The following is a 21,265-nucleotide window of genomic DNA, read 5'->3' on the forward strand; positions in this document are numbered from 1 at the left end:
GTACAGGTAACTAAGCACATAATTAAAGAAATAAGTCACTGATAAATAAAACCATATCAATGATCTGGATTACTCTTTATCATCATTGATTAACATAGCAAGCAGGGTCATTTCTAAACTTCTGTGTATTATCTATAAATCCTAGAGCACAAGGAATTGTATCAGTTTTTTGGTTAATATTTTACTATCAGTTTCACTAGATGATCTGTATTTATTACCCACTTATACAACCAATGGTCACAACACATACGTGTTTAGTATATTTTTATTTCCAATTAGAATTAAAATTTGTTAGTGTTATCATTCCAGATGCTGGCAATTGGGATAATCTAAATTAAATGTATTGTTCTTTAAAGCGGACATACTTTCCAATGATATAAGTTAAATCAAGGTTACTATGGGATTCCAGACCAAAGGTTCCCTAAAACATATCTTCTTAAAACATTATGTCTGGGCTGGGATTGTGGCTTAGCAATAGAGTGCTCACTTAGCATGTGCGAGGCGCTGGGTTCGATCCTCAGCACAACATAAAAATAAATAAAATAAAGGTATTGTGTCCAACTACAACTAAAAATAAATTTAAAAAATTTAAAAAACAAACAAAACAGAGCTGGGATTGTGGCTCAGAGGTAGAGCACTTGCCTACCATGCAGGAGGCACTGGGTTTCATCCTCAGCACCACATAAAAGTAAAATAAAGATATTGTGTCCACCTATAACTAAAAAATAAATATAAAACAAACAAACAAAAAACTCCCCAAAACACAACATCATGGTCTCCCTTGGGAGGGAGGGAGGGAGGGAGGGAGGGAGGGAGGGAAGGAAGGAAGGAAGGAAGGAAGGAAGGAAGGAAGGAAGGAAGGAAGGAAGGAAGGAAGGAAGGAAAGATAGATTCATGCAAATACTATTTAAAAACATACCGTATTAAACCAGAACTTTACAATTGGTGCATGATAAAAGGCATAAAATTTTCGTGTGATTGGAAGCTTTTTTGATTTTATATGCATCTCCATTTCACTCTTTCCTTCATTACTGTCCAAAATTCTTACTTCTTTAAATACTTCCTAAAATTAAAAAAAAAATTATTGTACATTTATTCACAACAAACTTATATTACTTCAATTTTTTTTTTCTTCCTTACCATAGGGATCTCTTCTGTTATGTTTTGAAAGTTGTTTTCACTATCTTCCATTGTCATCTGATGAGCATCTTGAGATTGTGGAATATGGGACATTTCAGCCTTTGTTTTATATTCTAGCATTAATATGGCAGGTGGAACTAAAATGCTTAATATCACCTAAAATTTTTAAAGACATATAAGTTTGCATTTTAAAATCAAACTTTTAAGAATATTTTAAAAATAGCAAAGAGACATTAGATATCTTATAATTGTTAGCCATTTTGCTCCTAGAAATACAGAAAAAATAAAAATTCATTTTTTAAATGCTGTATTTAAAGAGGCCCAGGTTGAACTGTTTTAGGGAATAAAAAACATTTGGATATTATGATAATGAGCATGTTGAAGAGATTTAATAATCATTATAGACCTGTCTTTTAAATACAATCAAGTTACAATTTATACAGAAAATATATTTTTGTTTAAACAAAATTCAAGCATTATGAGGTGCTATGTGCTTAATTTTATCTTAAATCTCTTTTGCAAGTGTTCCATGTCATAACATGATTACTCAGCTTGTGCCTCTATAAACAAAAAGGCTTATTTCTAAACTTTTTCATATTACTTGCAAAATCCTAAAGCATGTAGAAATTATAATTGTACAAGAGGTTTTCTGTTAGTTAATCCTTCAACATTATTTTTAGTAGATGATTAATATTTGTTATCCACTATGGATAAAACTACTTGCCTGATTTCTGCCTTCTACTTTCTGTACCTTATTAAAAAGATATAAAAGAATAAAAATGGAAGTTTAAAGCAATATCTCACTATGACAAAACTAAAGGACCAGCCATTTCCCCCAAATTATTAACCTTAAAAACTGGATATATGAATATACTTATTCATAAACATCAACTAGGTAAATGGATATACTTGTCCAATACACTTAAAATAATTTAAAAGTAACAAAAAAAATTAATAGCTAGGTCCAGAATTTTAGAATTTGGAAATCAGCCTTTCACAAAGTAGCAAATCTTTTAATGGCTGGCTGTTTAGGAGTGTAAATGCCAATATTCCTCATTTGTTGTCCTTGCTGCTATCTCAGAGGGGCAATAATCATATCCACCTGAAAAAAAATTCAAGACTAAAGAACAGGAGTAAAAAAAAAAAGTAGTTATGCCACTTTGAATAAAATGCCAACCACCCTTTCCCCTTCTTGCAGTCCCTCCCTCTATTATCACCCTCACAAATCAAAGCATTTTAGTCTAATTTCTCTGCTCTAACTATAAACTTTAAAGCCAATTATTTTTAAGGTATACCTTGTACCAAGAATTTTTTCTCATGTTCAGCCTTCCCATCCACATATCAGATAACAACATTTGTGTACAGGTGTGAGCTACAAAAGGTCTAAGTCTTGAAGAAACTGCTAATTTAAGGCAGGTTGAATTACTCCAGTTTTTCAGTTCATAAGTGAGTAATTTCATAGCCATGGTTTCATCTTGTCTGAAGGATTGCTCTAGTAATTCAACTGCCAGTTGGCCAAAATCACTACAAAAAGATAAAAGCCAAAATAAGCAGAAAAGTTTCTTTCCAAGTCTTTAAAAATATCTACATTTAAAAAATAATTTTCTTAATTGTATCAATAAAATTACACACATACATTTTTCTCCATTAAGTGCTTAACACTGTAACATCCAAACACTGTATTTTGTATTTAAAATGTTTTCCAAGGATAAAATGCCACTTACTTGGAATATTGTTTCAGTTCTTCTGAAGTATCATCTACCAGGTCACTCTGCTTTGCTTCATAGGCCATTGAACGATAGATTTTACAGGCAACTAATGCTTTAGCCATTGATTCTTCACCATGCTGCCATAAAAACCGTGCCATAACCTGCCTCTTCATAAGGCAAGCCCAAATTAACAATTCATTAAGCGGATAAGGAAAGCGCTTGGTTTCTGGATCATCAATATCTACAATTTCATCTTTGGTTCTTTTTTTCTTTCCTTCTTCCATAGCTGTATCAATCTTCAATAGAAAATAAATGTTACAATGCTCATTATAATGCATGACATTCATATTAGTGAAAAATTTTATAAAATATTTTTTGTTCTACTCTTCAACTTCATAACTGCCCCAAACAAAACAGTAAAAATTTTATAAACTTTATTATTGCTTATAATTCATTTTATAAGAATTTCATTTCAATAAAAATGTCTGTAATAAGTTATCTACAACTGAAGAAAGGGCATAATATCTCAACTAGTAAAACTTTGAAAAATACATTTGTTGTACATATTAATCAAATAAAAATGGAATAAAGAACTGAAGCTATAGCTCAGTGGTATGGCACTTGCCTAGAGTATTTGAAGACCTAGGTAGGTAGGATACCCAGCTTTGCAAAGGGCAGGGGGGAGATAATGGAATAAAATGATTGAAAATTTTTAAAATTTGGTTATTACAGATAAATGTGAGAAAGCAACAAAAACATTAATTGACAATGAATATATTTATGTATGGGAAAATAGACTCAAAGTTATAAAATATCCAAAACCAAAAGATAATTCCCACTAAAACAAATAGTTTTTATTTAATAATACTAAGTAATTAAGAAAGAACAAAATCAAAATCCAGAAAGGATAATATTTACATTAAGTACCTATGGTGAACTAAATAAACATATTTTCTTTAACCAATAAACAAACCTTTGGTCTATAGGGCTGTGCTGTTTTAATGAAATGATTATGTCTCGTTTTTTCCTTTTTATCTGCTCTATTGCCAAAAGATTCGTGACTCTTTCTCAATTGAGGAGTACTGCTGGAGGTATTTCGGCCAGATCTCTGAAAATGAAAGCTCATTAACTTTTGCAGATTTAAATATTATGTTGTAAAAAATTCAACACTATTTTTATATATGCAAATATATATGTATGAACACAAACAAAATGATTGATTTAGGATTACAATTATAAATATTGCTTTCATGTTTTTTTGATATGGGGTCTTGCTATGTTGCCTTGTCTGTTCTCAAATTCAACGACTCCAATAATCTACCCACATCAGCCTCCCAAGAAGCTGGGACTACTGGTACGTACCACCATGCACAGCTTATAAAATTTCTACTTATCCTTACTTGAAACCTTATATTTTTAAAGACAATGTTACTTTCACCATTCGAATGTAACTAATTCTTAACTTAAAAAATTTGTTAATTTTTAAATACATATATAAAATTCCTGACAAATATCACATACCCGACTATTTCCACCAAGACTATTATATATTAACCGAAAACGTTTCCGAGTATAGGTGCATCTGTAGGTTCCTCCCATGAGATATTCAATAACAAGTCCTATATCAATTAGAGTGATCTTATATCCTGGAGGAAGATTTCCCTAAAACATAAAACATTAAATAGAATGTTATTTCTTAATATTGCCATGTCATGCCTATGACTAGGCCCTCTCCCCAAAATGAGAAATATTTACTCGTTTCAGGAAACTAGAGTAGCCAGCGGCTGTCTTTATAGGAGAAGAGAATGACTTATTTCTCTATTTCCTTTTATGAGAAGAGGGAATTCCAAAGTTTTAAGGTCTCAAAGGCGTGGATTAGAACAGGAATATGGCCTAAAGCAGGAAGATAACAATTTGATGCCTCTGCTGTCCTAAAAAACACAGAGGCAATGGAACTATTAGAGCCAAGTGTTTTGTTTTCATGATTATACATAGCAATTTTCCTACAAAATAATGTTATAGGTTAATTATGTTTCCAGACTGGTCCAGAAATATTTATTTATTATAAAAATCATATTGGCTCTAGTAAAGATTACATAAAGTTTTTATATCCTTATTCAGGATTCAACTACATTTATAACACTATTTAGAGCTAAGATTTCGCTTTCACGCTTTAATAGGAAACATTTTAAACTAAGGAAAATAAGGTGAGTTGTCTTAAAAAAAAAAAGTCATGTTAAACAATTTCTCAAGCTCACAAAACTCAACATAATTAATATGAACCAGAAAATAATTACTGAATTTTATTGTTTACCACTTATGGAAATAAAACAATTTAGCTTATTATCATAGCCGTCCATGTAACAATGTTAATATTTGTTTCCATAACTAAGTGCTGGGGATTTGGTGCTGGGGACTGAACAAGAGCATTCCACATGCAAGGAACATGCTGTACCACTGAGCAAGGCTCCCCACTCCTTGCCCAGTTCTGTATTTCTTGTGCTGACCTATGTAAGGAAACCATAATGCAAATGTTTTATAAACTCCTGGTCTGAAGGTTATTCAAGCTTCAGGGGAGGGGAGCTTTAATTACTAAAAGGAAAAAAAAAAAAGATCAAATCAATGGGAACTGTCCAAAATAAGCAAATTCTTATATTAATAGTTGCCTAGGGAGGAGGCAGAGATGAGGAGTAGAAAAGGAACAGAAAAAGGAGTGACTGCTAATAAGTACAGGGTCACTTTTTGAAGTATTATAATGCTCTCAAATTAAGACTATGGCAATAAGTACCATATTAAAATAGTAAGTCAAAGAGATATACACGTGAAGTGAATAAATTTTACCATGTTGTCAAATATACTTCAATAAAGTTAGAAAAGCTCATGCAAAAAATCAAAGTAAAGCAAAATTTCTTACATATAATAAGGTTTAAGTTCTTCTTATGGAATACAAATTTAGTATTAAATAAGTTACAAGGGGCTGGGGTTATGGCTCAATGGTAGAGCACCTGTCTTGCATATGTGAGGCACTGGGCTCAATCCTCAACACCACGTAAATCAATAAATAAAACAAAAGTATTGTGTTGTGTACAACTAAAAAAAAAAAAAAATTTAAAGTTACAAACCACATAAAGTTTTGGCTTTTTTGATAGTGCACACAGAAAGTAAAAGTTCAAAAGAATGAGGAATTTTAGAAACTTCACAATGTTTTTCTTAATGTAATATGAGTACCATTTGAAAAAAAAAAATAATGAGTCAATTTAGTCACTATAGAATGAGGTTAGCCCATATAACAGTGTATTCAGTTACCACCAAAAATGAATCTTATTTTATAAAGGTGAGAGAGACTTTCACTCTTTTTTTTCCTAGTCATTAAGATTACCACTTAGTATATCTCTTAATACCCACATTTTATGACCTTTATATTAGGAAAGATTTCTAAGAAACAAATTTCTAATGAACACAGAGAAAGCTGACACATTCTATCAATGATTTTTATTTTACAGACCAAAAGCATTATAAAGTTCAACACACTGTTGCATAACCAGAGAAGTTCAGGAAACTGTTCTTAATTTCATAAACTTCCCTTTTTCTTGGTTTCTGGTACATTATCCTCTTTTATCACAAATTTAGCACTAATTTTTTCTTGTCATTTCATTGCAGTTTTAAAAATGTACTTATGTACATTTTTGGAAATACATAAAGTACAAATGATATTTTTTAAATAACATTTTCAAAACCAATCTCTTACCTGTTTGACATCTCGAACAAGGTGAAATAGCATTGGATTGGTTGGACCTTGTTTCTTTAAGGAGAAAAAAAAGAACAGCAAACTATTATTTTCTTCTAAAAGAAATTTTTTGTTATTTATAGAACTTATAAGGATCTTCTTAAACAAATTATACTATTTTGGAGTTATTTCTTTAAAATTAGAACAAATATAGGACATAACCATTTTATAGTGTTATATTTAAAATTATCAAAAAGGTGAATAATTATCTGGCTGCAGTTGTAGCTCAGTGGTAGAGCGATTGTCTCCTACATGTGAGGCACTGTGTTTGATTCCCAGCACAACATATAAATAAATAAATAAATAGATAGATAGATAGATGATAAATAAATAAATAAATACAGGGCCATCAACAACTAAAAAATATATTTTTTAAAAAAGATGAATAATCACAGAGTATCACTAAAGTGATATTTTTGTTTAATAAGTCACAACAACATTATCTTTTTTTTTTAGTTGTAGATGGACAAAGTACTTTATTTTTACGTGGTGATTGAGGATCGAACCCAGTGATTCACACGTGCCAGGTGAGCACACTACCATAGAACCACAACTCCCAGCCCCATTAATTAATTATACCTTAAATTTACATTTCTTTAATTGATGGCAGGGCTGTAAATTCCCTTCTTGTTAAAATGTCTGTTCCTTCTAACCATTAAGTTGTATGAGTATTTTAAATAGTTTGGGTAACAAACCTTTAACATTTATATTAATAATCATTTCCCCATTATCCTCTCTTTGTGTATACTGTGTATTAAAGTAGACTAGATACAAGTTTTATCTTTACAGTAATCTTAATTTAAGGACATTCGATATTTTGAAAAAGTGTTCAGGAATATATCCCCACGAAGACTGAGGTAAATGGATCAAAGTGTCTTCTCTAAACATTTTACGCAGAGCTCTGACTCCTGTGAAATTTATTGCAATAAATTCTTTGTGGTACAAATAAAAAAAAACTTAGTATTTTAAATATTGTTTAAAAGAATTATCAAATGGAGAGTTTTATTCAGCCATAAAGAAATGAAATTATGCCATTTGCAGCAAAATGAATGCAACTTGAGAACATAATGTTAAGTGAAATAAGTCAAACTCAGAAGACTGTCAAATGTTTAGAGAGGAAAAAGGAAAAGAAAGTGGGGAGAGGATCTCATGAAAATCAAAGGGAGATCAGTAGAACAGAGAAGATGGACTATGGGGAGACAATATGAGAGGGAAAGGGGAAATACTGGGGAATGATACTGGCCAAATTATATTGTTATATTGTGTGCACACATGAATATGTAACAACAAACCACTACTATGCACAACTATGACACACACACTTTGGGGGGAAAAAGTATTCCTAGTTTACTTGATTATAAAGTTTCTCAGGTTTAAATCTCCAAAAGTAGAATTATTAATTTAAAAATATACACATACATAATGTAAGGATGTATATATTAAAGTTAGAACAACAATGAAACCAACTGAAAGAAAAAAAATTTATCAAATGAGATTTAATCCCATCATGTTATTAATTTTTTAATTATTAATAAGGTTCTTAGAATAATCAATCAATCTACTTTTCCATTTTGATCATATCTCCTTGGGAATACAATTTCAAATCCAGATACACAGACCCCTCTTTCTTTGGAAAAAAATTATTTTCCTACATGTTCATGGTTTTTAAATTCCATACAATATTTAAGATTACCATAATTGATACTGCATATAACTATATTCTATCTTATTTGTTCTGTTCTCCTTTTCCTTCTTTTTTCTGGAAGTTGAACCCAGGGGTACTCTACCACTGAGCTACATCCCTAAGCCCCCTTTAAAAATTTGATTTTCAAGAAAGTTGCTAAGGTTGACCTCAAACCCCTTCCTGCTTTAGCCTCCTGAGTTGATGGGATTACAGACATGTGCCACTGCATCCGGCTTACTGTCTACTAGGTCATCTCTGCCTATTTTTTCTTATACATAACTTTTTAAAATAAACATGTCTTCTTAGTTAAATGAAGTATTTTAGATGATTTTAGAATACTATGAAGTTTCACTATATTTGTCTAACAGTATATAATCACAAAGAAATACACTTAATACTGTGGGGCGCGGTACTAGAGAGTGAACCAGGGGTGGTCTACCACTGAGCTATATATACCGTAGTCCTTTCCTATCACTGAACTACACTCCAGGTCTATTTTATTTTTGAGATAGGGTAAGCTAAGTTGCCAAGGATATGCGTTAAGACACCAGACATCAAAATGTATCTGGAAATACCTGAATCCCCTTACACTTCTTTTTGAGGTCCGTAGGTCAAAAGGTCAAAACTATTTTTATAATCATATTAAGATTATACATGCATTGTTGTTTCACTTTCAGGTCTTTAAATGTTCAGTGGAATTTTTCAAAAATTTTTTTAAAAAGTGTGTGTGTGTATACATATATGTTGTTGATAGTTCTTTATTTATTTATTTATACATGGTGCTGAGAATGGAACCCATTGCCTCACACATGCCAGGCAAGTGCGCTACCGCTAAGCCGTAGTCCCAACCCTTTTCAGAGGCTTTTTGACCCGTGATATTATAAGACTAAATTCAGAAGCAAACATGAGAATCCACACTGCTTTTATGAGGTCATGCATTAAAGAGGTTTGTAAAATGTAAAATTGTTTTCTTACTAATTTTCTTTAAAAATAAGCTATTGGTTGCGGATGTAGCTCTATGGTAGAATTTGTGAATTTGCATGCATTCAATCCCTAGACAGACACACAATAATTTTATGTTAACATGTATTGAGTTTATTATTGTTACATTAGTATAAATTGAGAAATGTTTGAGAATCAGTTTCACATTCTAATATTTACCAATACACATAAGTAAAATCTCTTTAGAACAGCACTTTAAAGTCCTCAATAATTCTTATGTAGAAGAACCTTGACACCAAAAGTTTGATGTTTTAACTTTTTTTTATCATGTTATAAATACTCAAACTTTTGAAAATCTTTTCAATAACTGAAGCTTATAGTATCTTAACTCTTTAAGTTACACAATTTTCTAAAAATTTCATGCCTTGCTAATAAGATCAATTTTAATTTTTATTATTTTATATTTGCTTTACACTTCAGGGAGAAACCTTACTTCGCAATGAATAACCCTTTTAATTTTTATATCTAAATTAGAAAACAACAAAATTTAAGGTAACTGTACTGGACCCCATAAAAGGGAAGGGGAATGGTTGGAAATAAAAGCATAAACCCTACTCAAAAAAAAATTACAATCCACAGGAGAAAACATAAGTTTTCTTAACTATGTTAATAGGACTGGCTAGTACTCGAATGGCATTTGAACTAAGTTTTTAAACAATGAATAAAATTCTAATAAATCAGTAGAGGAAAACAAACCAGCACTATTTAAACAGAAAATGCTTTTTTAAAAAGTTTTTTGTTGTTTTTTTTAAGAAAGTAGCAGGTAGACAATATAGTTGGAACACCCAGTATTTGGAGGTAGGAGTAGGCAAGGGTTGAAGTAGGGGGGAAAGATAAAGTAAGAATATCTAGAGCAAAATGTCAAGATTTTTGAAAATCAAGCTAAAGGTATGAGTACTATTATACACACATCAGGTGGCCATCACAGGTTTCCAAACTGCAGAAAGATATAGTAAAATGTCACTATAAAAATAAAGAACTGATTTGAGGAAAGATTAAATAAACAGATAAAGAGAAATGATTACTGAAGTAGTTTAAGTGAAGTAGACAAGCAATGATTGAGTAGTACAAAGACATTGGGAATGAAAAGGAGAGAAATAGGTGGAAACTAATGAATGTCAAATGGTTTTGTAGAGAGGTCAACATTATGAAATAAGGATGTGGTCATAGTGCTTCTCAAAGCATAGCTCAGTTAAATTCATACTGGTAGCATACAAAACCACAAAAAGGGTAGTATTTACTCTAATGTTAGGGATATGAAATTTGAAATAAAACGAGAAAGGGCTTTATTACAACTAAAAAGTTTTCAGGAGCCTTTTATAAGAAAAATGAAAAACTAAAAGAGGGACATAAAATCAAATCCATGAATGTAAAAACCAAAAAGAGGAAAAATAATATGTAATTTATCCATTAGACAAAAGAGTCAAAAGAAACATAACCAGACTCAAAGCAGTTTATCCTCTAGGAGATAGTTATTAAATCTGCATTACTTTCATATGTGGCTATGGAGATAGGGAAAAGCTGGTAAAACAGGAAAACATTAAGAGTATCATACAACAATCCATACTAAGACTGGCTGTATTTTTTTCCATATAACCAGCAAGACACTGAAGGCTTTATCAATAGGAATGGACATGTTCAGGTAAAATGAAATTTCCCAAAGATGATAAAACAATAATATGTAATTCATAACAAAGAATTTGATCATAGACTTACAGTGTTGTAAAGTTCTTCCAGTCTTGGAATGGTAAGGAATTTATGCATGCTTACTCCATTTTCAATAAGAAGTTTTACAAATGCAACTCTATCCATTACAAGAGCATCAAGCATAGCTTGTTCCAAGGATCCAACCTAAGAGAGTATCAAAATTAATAAATACATTTCACATGTACTAATTATCATGACTTCTTAAAAATTTAAGTCCTTAGAATTTATACTTATTTGTTCTCAAACAGTTTTAAAACACAATTGGACAGATACAAAATAGTGAAAGACTAGGAAGAAATCAGGTATTTAGAGACAGATAAAAAAACCTCTCTTGAAGAAAAAATACTTTTTTCCAAAAGAATATTCCATAAAAGCTATTTCTGTAAGAGATCAAGTGTTACATAAGGAAAAAAAAAAAACACAAAGTACATTATCAATTAAATCTGGAGTGGAAATATCTTAGAGCAATGGTTCTCAATGTTTAGGAAAGTTTTTGGATGAGTCATTTCTCTAAGTCGGGGCCATTACTAACTTTTAAGGAGAGGACCAAGGGATACCAGAAATCACGTGATATGATGAACAATATCAAACAAATAGGAACTGTATCACATCATAAAACATTATATGCCCTGTTAGATGCTCATGAGTAAAAAATTAAAGACTTCTATTTTATATATGAACAAAATATTCTGTGTTAATTTTTGTACAATAAATAGTTCAAAAATACAATTACAAGTCAGACAAGATTGTACTTAATCTTCTTCATAATTTTAATAGAAATTATTCACCTTTAGGGGAAAATCACATTTTTTGACAGCAATACAACCTGTGACATTTCAGCTTAATACAGATCTATCAGTCAGCATATCAGCTGTTACTTTTATAAGCCTATTTTACAAACTTCGACAGACTTCCCTATCAAATACTAACACATGGGCTGGGGATGTGGCTCAAGCAGTAGCGCGCTCGCCTGCCATGCGTGCGGCCTGGGTTCGATCCTCAGCACCACATACAAATAAAGATGTTGTGTCTGCCGAAAATTAAAAAATAAAAAAAATTAAAAAAAAAATACTAACACATTAGTGTAGGCACTTGATGTATAGAGATTTTATTGAGTATCATTAATAAAAGTTTTAATAACATTTCCTATAACTGCTTTATATTTTTAGTATTGTGGCACTATATGATAAAAAGTCTTTGTAACAAAATCAGTTTCAAAATTCATTGTTTCTTCACCTGTCTTTTTTTTTTTTTTTTTTAATATTTTTTAGTTGTTGATGGACCTTTACTTTATTTATTTATGTGGTGCTGAGAATTGAACCCACTGCCTCACAAATGCTAGGCAATAGCTCTGCCACTGAGCCACAACCCCAGCCCTTCACCTGTTATTTTTAAATCATATTCTGTCTTCAGAAATTTACCACATAACTACACAATTTCTCTACAGCAGCTTATATTTTTATTTATTTCCCCAGTCTACTTCAATTTCCATAACCTAGCAAAGGATAGGTCTCTATAAGATCTTTTTAAGTATATACTAATGAAATGAGTGTTAATGATGAAAATTCATGATGGAAGGTACGTTTTCTATGATTTTTTTCACCACTCCATTCTAACATGAAAAAATTTTATATTATCCTTAAAAATAAGACCAATTTATTATGAGAATACTTCAATTTTCTCTACATAATAGACTATAATTTGCCATGGTGTGTTTATTCCTATTTTATTTAACATTATTTCCTCTTTCTATCTATCACATATAAATTATTCTGATTTGTTATTGCTCTTTCTAGCATTATCATTTAAAATTACTCTAGTGCCCACTTGGTTCTCTCTGTTCTTTCCTTATCCTATACTTACAAGGGATATTTTTCTGTTCCCCAATGGTACTTAAATCACATAATAATAACATACATAAGTAATAACATACTTGTATGACTTCATATGCATGATTACAACGTTGACACTGATTCTTTTATAGTAAGTGCAAGTATCTAACTTATGTCTTTAAAATGCTGCCTTTCTTGAATAATTCTGTACTGATCACTTTTCTCTGACTTATTAAAATCAGGGCATCATATTTGTTTTTAAAAAATTTATTTATTATTTCTGAAATTTCATTTTGGTATAATAAAATAGGCCTAATAAAATTCTTGTTTTTATTCTTTTTGGTAGTATTAGGGACTAAATCCAGGGCCCCACACATGCTAAGCAGGCACTCTACCCATAAGCTATATTCTTAATCCTTAAACATCGTTTTTTAAAAAATGAAACATTCTATCTAATTGAGTTTATCAGTATTATCCCAGAACAACGTAAGAGCTTGGCTAAATTTTCACATGAGGGAAAAAAGATGCAGTTTAAAAAAAAAAATCTATCTGCTTTGTAAGCAGCAGTTCCTCAATGTATACCAAATAATTAAAAAAAAAAATAAAACAACTGACATGTAAACTCTTAAGTAAGGAGCACAAAATAAAATAAATCTAACATTATGAAGGACAAATCCATGAGACATATGGATTTATATATGAACATATATATGCAAGACAAACGCTTTATCTAATCATTTATATGTGAGGAAACTAAAAAATCCAATGAAATAAATAAAAAGTTAGTTTACAACTTTTGAGTTTTACTGCAAGAGATTAACATGAATTTCTTTCTCTACAGTCCTCCAAGGGGGAAAGTAACTAGTTTCTTTATTACTATACAGAAATTACCATACACTCATATGGTTTTTCTAAAAAAAAATCAAACAAAACAAAACTTATCTTCCGCTAGCCTTCATCTCTTCAGCCATATTCCACTACTAGATCTAAAATTCTAAGGGGCTGAGCTTATAGCTCAGTGGTAAAGCACTTTTCAAATATGCTTGAAGCCTTGAGTTTGATCCCCAGTACTACCAAAAACAAAAAATAGAAATGATACCATGACAGTACATGTAGATAGGCACAGATGTTTGTGTATTCATAAAGAGAATTTGCCACAATTACAATCATATGATGCATACTTTTCTGCAATTTGCTGTTTCTATTATATAGATGAAAGAGATCTGGCTTATCCTCTCTATTATAAAGGCTGATAATACAGTTGAACATTTCATCCCCCTCCTAGGGACTCAGACAAGTATTAAGAATTTGTCAAGTGCTCATTATTTTACAAGGTTGTGTACATAGCAGTAAACAAAACTGAAAGATACACTTGCCCTAGTAAAATTTACTTTCTAGGAGTAAAAAGATAAATCATAAATAAATAGATAGCTAATTTATATGTTTTTTTCAGACGGTGATAAATGCTAGAGGGTTTAAAAAAAGAAAAAAAGGCAAGGAAGAACACAGGAAATGCTGACATAAGGGAATACTACCAAAATAGAGTAGACAGAGAAAGTTTAACTGGAGACATTTGGTTACAGTCCAAAAAGAGATGAGGAAGTAAACCCAGGTGCATATCTAGGGGAGAATGTTCCAGACAGAAGAACAGCAACAAAAGCCTAGAGATATGAGTATGCTTAGTGTGTTCAAAAACAATACCAAGAAGGCCAACAAAGCTATAAAAGAGAGCAAAAGGAACAGTGGTAGTATGTAAGAGAGGTAGTAATAGAACAAATGATACAAAGTTTTATAGGTCATCATAAAGGCTCTGGATTGTGCTCCGAATAAATGGGATGTGATCCATCTTCTGTCTGTAAAATGACAGGAAGAATAAAAGCAGGAAAATCAAAAGGAGTACTACTGAAATAACAAAAGGATGATAAGAGATTCAATCAGGATGATAAAAATTGATATTTTGAAAGAGTTGTGTGTGTGTGTGTGTATAAAGATTTATTGATGGAACTAGATTGGAGTATATGAGAAAGAGAAAAGTAAAAGATGACACCAAAGTTTCTCATCTCAGAAGCTGCAAAATTATTGTTCCCATTTCGTTGAATGGAGAGGCTGTGGAAAGAACAGATATAAACATCCAATGAATATATGAGTAAAAGTTCCAAGGCTCTTCAATTCTAGAATTTTTAGATACCAACATACCCTATAACATGCAAGATTATCAAGAGGCAAACATAACTTTTAAAACCTAAATAGATCTGGATATTGTAGAAATGTTTAGCTAAATGAACTCTGCACCTGCGGCAAAAAGGTAAAATGTGAAGTTAGGTCACAGTTTCATCAAATACTTTGTTATTATAGTTGTTCCTTATTGTTTGTGAAGGGTTGATTCCAGGACCCCTTGGCTACTGAAATTCATGGATGCTCACATTATTTATGTAAACTTAAATGCATATAACATACACATACCCTCCTGTATACTTTAATTATCTCTAAATTACTTATACCTAACATAATGTAAATATTACGCAAATAGTTGTTATGCTATACTGTTTAGGAATAACGACAAGGGAAAAAAGTGTGTACGTATTCAGTACAGATGCCATCATTGTCGGACTAACCACATAGTACACAATCTGTGGTTAGTTGAATCCCTAGTTGTGGAACTTATGGATACAGAAAACCTGTAGTACTGAGTTTAATTATATGTGTATATAGATTATTTACATACCAGCCACTGCTGTCCATAAACAAATACATGATTTTTGGCAATGTCAACTCTATCCCATGCCAATGTAAGGATAAGCTGGTCAAATGCAGATGCATTAGTACCTAATCGAATAAAAAAAAATAGTTTGCAAGTTTATCTCCATTAATATATTAACACTTAAGAAATCTCCCTACCACCCTTTAATTAACTTACACATCTGGTGTCAGACATTGCTCAGAAATACCTGCCCCAGAGAGGTAAGAATAACCTCAGTATGGAAGCTTTTATTTTCCAACTACAGAAACTACACAGCCTCATTCATTGTAAACAATTCAGAAAGCAGAAAAGTAAGAAGAAAATGTTGATGATCTATCTCTATTACAGAGACAGTGCTGGCCGTTAAGATTCTGAAAAAATATCCTTTCATGTCCTTTTCTGTAAATATATAAGTGCATTCATATACTTCTGTTTATCTGAAAATGGGATATTATGCAAAGTGTTCAGTATTGTGTTTTGAGTACCTTACTATGTATGATATCTTAGTTTCTCAACAGTATACACATACACATATCTACTCGAGTACCTTACTATGTATGATATCTTACCAAATATATTTTAGTATATGTTTGATTACTTATATAGGATGATTTTCTAGGAACCAAATTGATGAACACAGCATACACACTTTAAGGTTTTTTTATATACTCCCCAAATGTTTCAGAAAGCTTATATCATCCACCAAGAGCACAAGAATTTAAAATTTATTTTTACTTTCATACTATAATGTTGACCATCTTTCTTCCAAGTATTTGAATTCTTCCTCCAGTATCATTTACATAAATTTTGACTCATTTTTCCCATAAGGTATTCATCTTTTTCTTAACAATTTTGAAAAGCTCTTTGAGATTCCTCCACTTTAAAATTTCTGCTCCTTACTTTCCTCATTTATTAAATGAGAAACATAAAAGGAAATGTATCCTTTGGGGATACTACAGGGATAAAACAAGATGAGCAATATAAACCACTGAAGAACAGTGGTCAGCACACAGAAAGTATATGGCAAATACGACATGCAGATGAGGCTCTCTTTTTACCTGAATTTTGTTTTTTTATCATTCTAATTACTCTTCTTTCATGGTTTCGAGTTTTCCTGTCACTTATGATCTTTTGATCCCAAGATGATATAAATTATGGTATTTTTTTAAATACTATCACCTTTAAATACTTAATTTTAATGGGATAATTAAAATTCTGCAGGCATACACCTTGCTATAAACAATAATAATTCTACAAGATCAAAACAAAAGCTAACTTACTGCCAACAAAAACCAAGATTGTGTCTTTCACAAAGAAAAATTACTGAAAAATTTACTTTCCAAGCATTTAACCAAGTTTTTAAAATCCTACCTTATATAAATAGGCTATATTTTCAAGATATTAAAGATACAATTTTTAAAATCTTACCTTTTAGTAGTGCAGTAAGTATTGCTACATCTATATCCTGATGTTCCTCTGATCCAATGTGGAACACAGTGATCTATTTAAATATTAATTCATAATATTATGTCTTTATATTTTTAAATGTAAGACATCATAAAACAAAGTAATTTTAAGGTGTACTGTGGTGGGGGTTGAGGGGTAGGTAGGCAGGTTGATATTTGTGGGGAGGAGGCAAGAAAAACATCAATCAACCCTCAAAAAAAAAATCCAAAAAATTAAGACTTATCATTTATTATTTACCAAAAACAATAGCAAATATATTGAAAATATTTGGTTTCATACTGTTTTTTTTAACCTATCTTATGTCAGTTATCAGAATAAGAAACTTTAGAGTGAGTCTACAGTTTACTTGTAAGAATAAATCCTGCTATTTGTTATACAGAGCAAAAACCCATTCAAGTAATACATGAATTCTTAAATGATGAGTATTTGTTTAGTTTAATTCTTTTATTGAAAATGCCTACAGATTTCCTAAAATGTAACACCATGTTATCTAAAGATATTTTTCATAAAATAAAAGATTATTTTAACCCAAATACAAATTTTTAACTGACTTCATTTCAGTGTATAAAACCTACCATGGAAGTAGACAGCAAATCAAAGGTTATCATCTATTTATAGACTATTCAAAATTTTTATCTCTAAAAACTTAAACATGATTAAAACTAAGTAGCACTGATATTTAACATACCACATTCTTAACCACTCCCTCAGAATAAAATTGTTTAAAATTTTTTTTCACTTATTGTTAGAAAAGCCATCAAGAAGTATTTACAGTTATTTATATATACATGTATACACACACACACACACACACACATATTGAAAATAATCTGTTGAGACCCAGTTAAGAAACTTTTTCTAAAAGAAACATGGAAATATACTGTTTAAATACCATATAAAAAACTACAGTCCTTCTTTATCACTATGTTATCTGAAAAGACTAATAAATGAATGACATTTTACTTGGTTAAAGAAGATTTAAAAATTTAAAATCCAAATTAGAAACAAAAGTATCTCACTAATTTAGAATGTGCTTTGGAAGAAACAAAAAGCCTTATTCTGCTGAAATATACTTACAAGCTCTTTTTTCTTCATGCACTCCATCAGTGTTTGAAATAAATGAACTGCTTCACTTTGGCCAAAGTTAAATGTTTTCTTGATGGTTGAAATGATATCAACCTCTGCTGCATCAGGAAGACTTCTAGTATAAGAGGAAATATAACTTAATGCACTAGTTTCATATTCTATTGTTTATGAGATTATTACTATTAAATAGCTGACATGGGCAGAATTATTTTCTCTTCATGAGACATCCACTATAAGTCTTAAGGGAAAAAAAGAGAAATGGAGTTATTTTTCTCTTTGAATTAGTGTGTGTGTGTGGTATGTGTTTCTGTGTGTATGGCGGGGTGGGAAGTACCCAGGGACTGAACTCAGGGATTGACTGAGCTACAATCCCAGCCCTTTTTATATTCTATTTTATTTAAGATGGTCTAAGTTGCTTAAGGCCTTGAGAAATTGCTGAGGCTGGCTTTGAACTAGGGATCTTCCTGCATCAGCCTTCCAAGCTGTTTACATTATAGGCATGCATCACTGCATCTGGCTAGTTTATAATTTTTAAAATACAATATAAGCTGCAATCAGTACTTACATTTTATAAGATAATACGTGAAGATAATTTTAAAATATTATGGTGTATAAAGTAATATTTTGCCAAGATGTCTTGAATGTATTTACATTTTTCTTTTTATGAATAGGTTAATACATGTATATGGCCAAAAATAGAGAAAACATAAAAATATGAAAACTCATAGCAAGTGCTCTACCACTGTGCTACAAATATCTTTCATCCTTTCCACTATCTTTCATCTTCCCAATTCCATCTCAGCCCTTTACTATTACTATTGATTATGATTAGCTTGTACGACTTTCCAAGATCTCTTTTTATATATATAAATAATTAGCACCTCTTTCTCTACATAAGGAATGGCACAATTGGGATGGGGTTGTGGCTCAAAGGTGAAGCGCTCGCCTACCACGTGTGAGGCACTGAGTTCGATCCTCAGCACCATATAAAAATAAAATAAAGATATTGTATCCACCTATAACTAAAAAATAAATATTTTTAAAAAAGAGTGGCACAATTTATACACTGCTCTACATCTTCTTTTTTTCTAGGTAGACATTTTGATAATATTCATAAATCTAGCAAAAAGTACCATCTTTATTCAGCTATAAACTGCCCATTTTGTAGATATCCCACAATTTACTTATCTAGTCTTTTTCTGATGGATGTTCTACTTTATTCCAATCTCTTACTCATACAAATAACCCTATAACAGCTGAACATCTGTAGAAACAATTCCCAGATATAAACTATTGGATCAGAAGATGTGTGCTTCTATAGCCAACAACTTTCTTCTATTAATACAAAAAAACCATATTTTACTTCATTCCAATAATGTATGAGTAGGCGATTTCCTCAAGCCTTAACAAAATGTTGTGTTGAACTCAAGATTTTCATATTCATAAACCATTAAAAGTAACCTAATACTCTAAAGACCACAAGACTCTTCAATCAGGTTATTAAAATTTGCTATACAAATATACTTACCCTCCTTCTTCTGTTTGTTTGTGAATATAAGCTAGCAAATCTGCAGCTCTGCCTGTTCCTTCACAAACAACTACAGGAACAGGGGGACTTTCTTGAAGGTATTCTAGAACTGTGAGTATAACATTTGGCCCACCCTCAAATATCAGAGCCACTACAGGAACACCTTGGCCAATTCCTAAAAGAGTAAAAGTTTAATTAGAAAATTAGATAAAATTCAGTAATTTTAGCTTTTTTTTTTTTTTAAATGCAAAGTTAAAAGTCAGGACATAATTTCTTGTCAAACTGTGTTGACTTCACTTTACTCAATGTAATATCAGTCTCACATAAATAAAGTACTAAATATATTACTTTATCACCAACTGAAAATCTGTTCTAAAGACAAAATTAGAAAATCTAATATATAATTTAGTATACATTAATATAGAAATTAATGAGTCATAATTATTTAAGTGGCACTGACTGATAAAATTCTAAGACTTCTGTAAGAGTAAAAGAAAAAAGTTAGTGAAGACCAATTTTTGTTTTTACAACATGCAGTGTTGGTAACTGCGACTTATACAACATTTCTAATTTTTGTAAATGTTCTGCCTCCACCATAATCTTAATACACTGTTCAGTAATTGTGTATTTCTATTTCATTTTGTCATAGAGTTCACCTTGGTGTCCCAGGGTTACAAAATTTCTTCTAGTTGTAATAAAATTTAGATGCTGAACCAGAAGGTTCAGCCATGATTGGAAAGGAAAATTCATCACAATACAGATTTTTAAGACACACTTACCAAAGAGTGACATCTAATCATTTTATGAACTTTAAACAAGCTTATTCTTACTTTATAACAAAGTGGCTTTATTCCATTTTACTTTTCAATCTTAACTTCCAAAGCTAAGTCTTGGATATATAAGACATTAAGAATACTTGTAAATTCCTTTGGCAGCAATGACAAACAATAGCTACAAAGCTTCTAATGAGCCTTTTTGTCTTTGGCCTTGAAGCCTGAGTACCCTATTTGGCCTGAGAGATCTTCTAGGTCTTAAAATTGTCTAAGATCTGCCATTTTGGGTTGTTTTGTAGATTTCTTGCTACATAAGGAAAAGGGTACTCGACATTCAACTTTTCTAGAACATCACTGGCTTTTAATACAGCTCAAAATAACTTCCATAATAAAATTTTGGGAATTCTCTTACTAGCATGAATTCTTTGCTGATTAATAGTTTTTTCAAGTTCTCTTCTTAGTCTGACTTCTGCGCCATACTTTCCAACTGTGCCATCATCCACCAATATGAAATGGGAATGGAGATTATTCAGGACATTCAATTTGCTCAGGGGGTTCAATAAGGTTTGATAAGGAGCAACGACCTAAAAAATAGCAAACATAACAGTTAGTGGGCAGGATTAAATGTAACAGAATGTAAAATAAATTTTGAAATAATCTGTAAAGAGGTAAAATTCTATTTCACATTTAGAAATAAACAGTGAAAAAGAATACATCAAAAAACAAAAGCTAGGGACTGGGGTTGTGGCTCAGTGGTAGAGCGTTTGCTTAACATGTGTGAATCCCTGGGTTAGATACTCAGCACCACAT

At 31.2% G+C, this 21,265-nt stretch overlaps 1 protein-coding gene across 5 annotated transcripts in view; it reads right to left on the reverse strand.

Annotated features, from left to right (window-relative positions):
* Positions 1-21,265, reverse strand: part of Trpm7 (transient receptor potential cation channel subfamily M member 7) — a 103,759-nt gene that overhangs the window by 46,900 nt on the left and 35,594 nt on the right. For 2 of the 5 annotated variants that reach the window (XM_046460781.2, XM_046460780.2), the window contains exons 7-19: positions 20,868-21,039; positions 19,683-19,857; positions 18,146-18,269; positions 17,030-17,102; positions 15,587-15,687; positions 11,039-11,173; positions 6,598-6,651; positions 4,371-4,511; positions 3,823-3,957; positions 2,865-3,145; positions 2,436-2,664; positions 1,141-1,296; positions 920-1,063 (exon numbers count right to left, since the gene is read on the reverse strand). In XM_046460781.2, coding sequence (XP_046316737.1) covers positions 920-1,063; positions 1,141-1,296; positions 2,436-2,664; positions 2,865-3,145; positions 3,823-3,957; positions 4,371-4,511; positions 6,598-6,651; positions 11,039-11,173; positions 15,587-15,687; positions 17,030-17,102; positions 18,146-18,269; positions 19,683-19,857; positions 20,868-21,039 — 1,920 coding nt within the window. Of the gene's footprint in view, positions 1-919; positions 1,064-1,140; positions 1,297-2,435; positions 2,665-2,864; positions 3,146-3,822; positions 3,958-4,370; positions 4,512-6,597; positions 6,652-11,038; positions 11,174-11,959; positions 14,968-15,586; positions 15,688-17,029; positions 17,103-18,145; positions 18,270-19,678; positions 19,858-20,867; positions 21,040-21,265 lie in introns of those variants that run through there. The other 3 variants (XM_058584794.1, XM_058584795.1, XM_058584796.1) reach the window with 3 other exon arrangements.

The sequence above is a fragment of the Marmota monax genome, unplaced genomic scaffold, assembly GCF_021218885.2.
Source record: "Marmota monax isolate L192 unplaced genomic scaffold, Marmota_monax_Labrador192_F-V1.1 WCK01_AAM20220418_F8-fsc00001, whole genome shotgun sequence".
NCBI lineage: Eukaryota > Metazoa > Chordata > Mammalia > Rodentia > Sciuridae > Marmota > Marmota monax.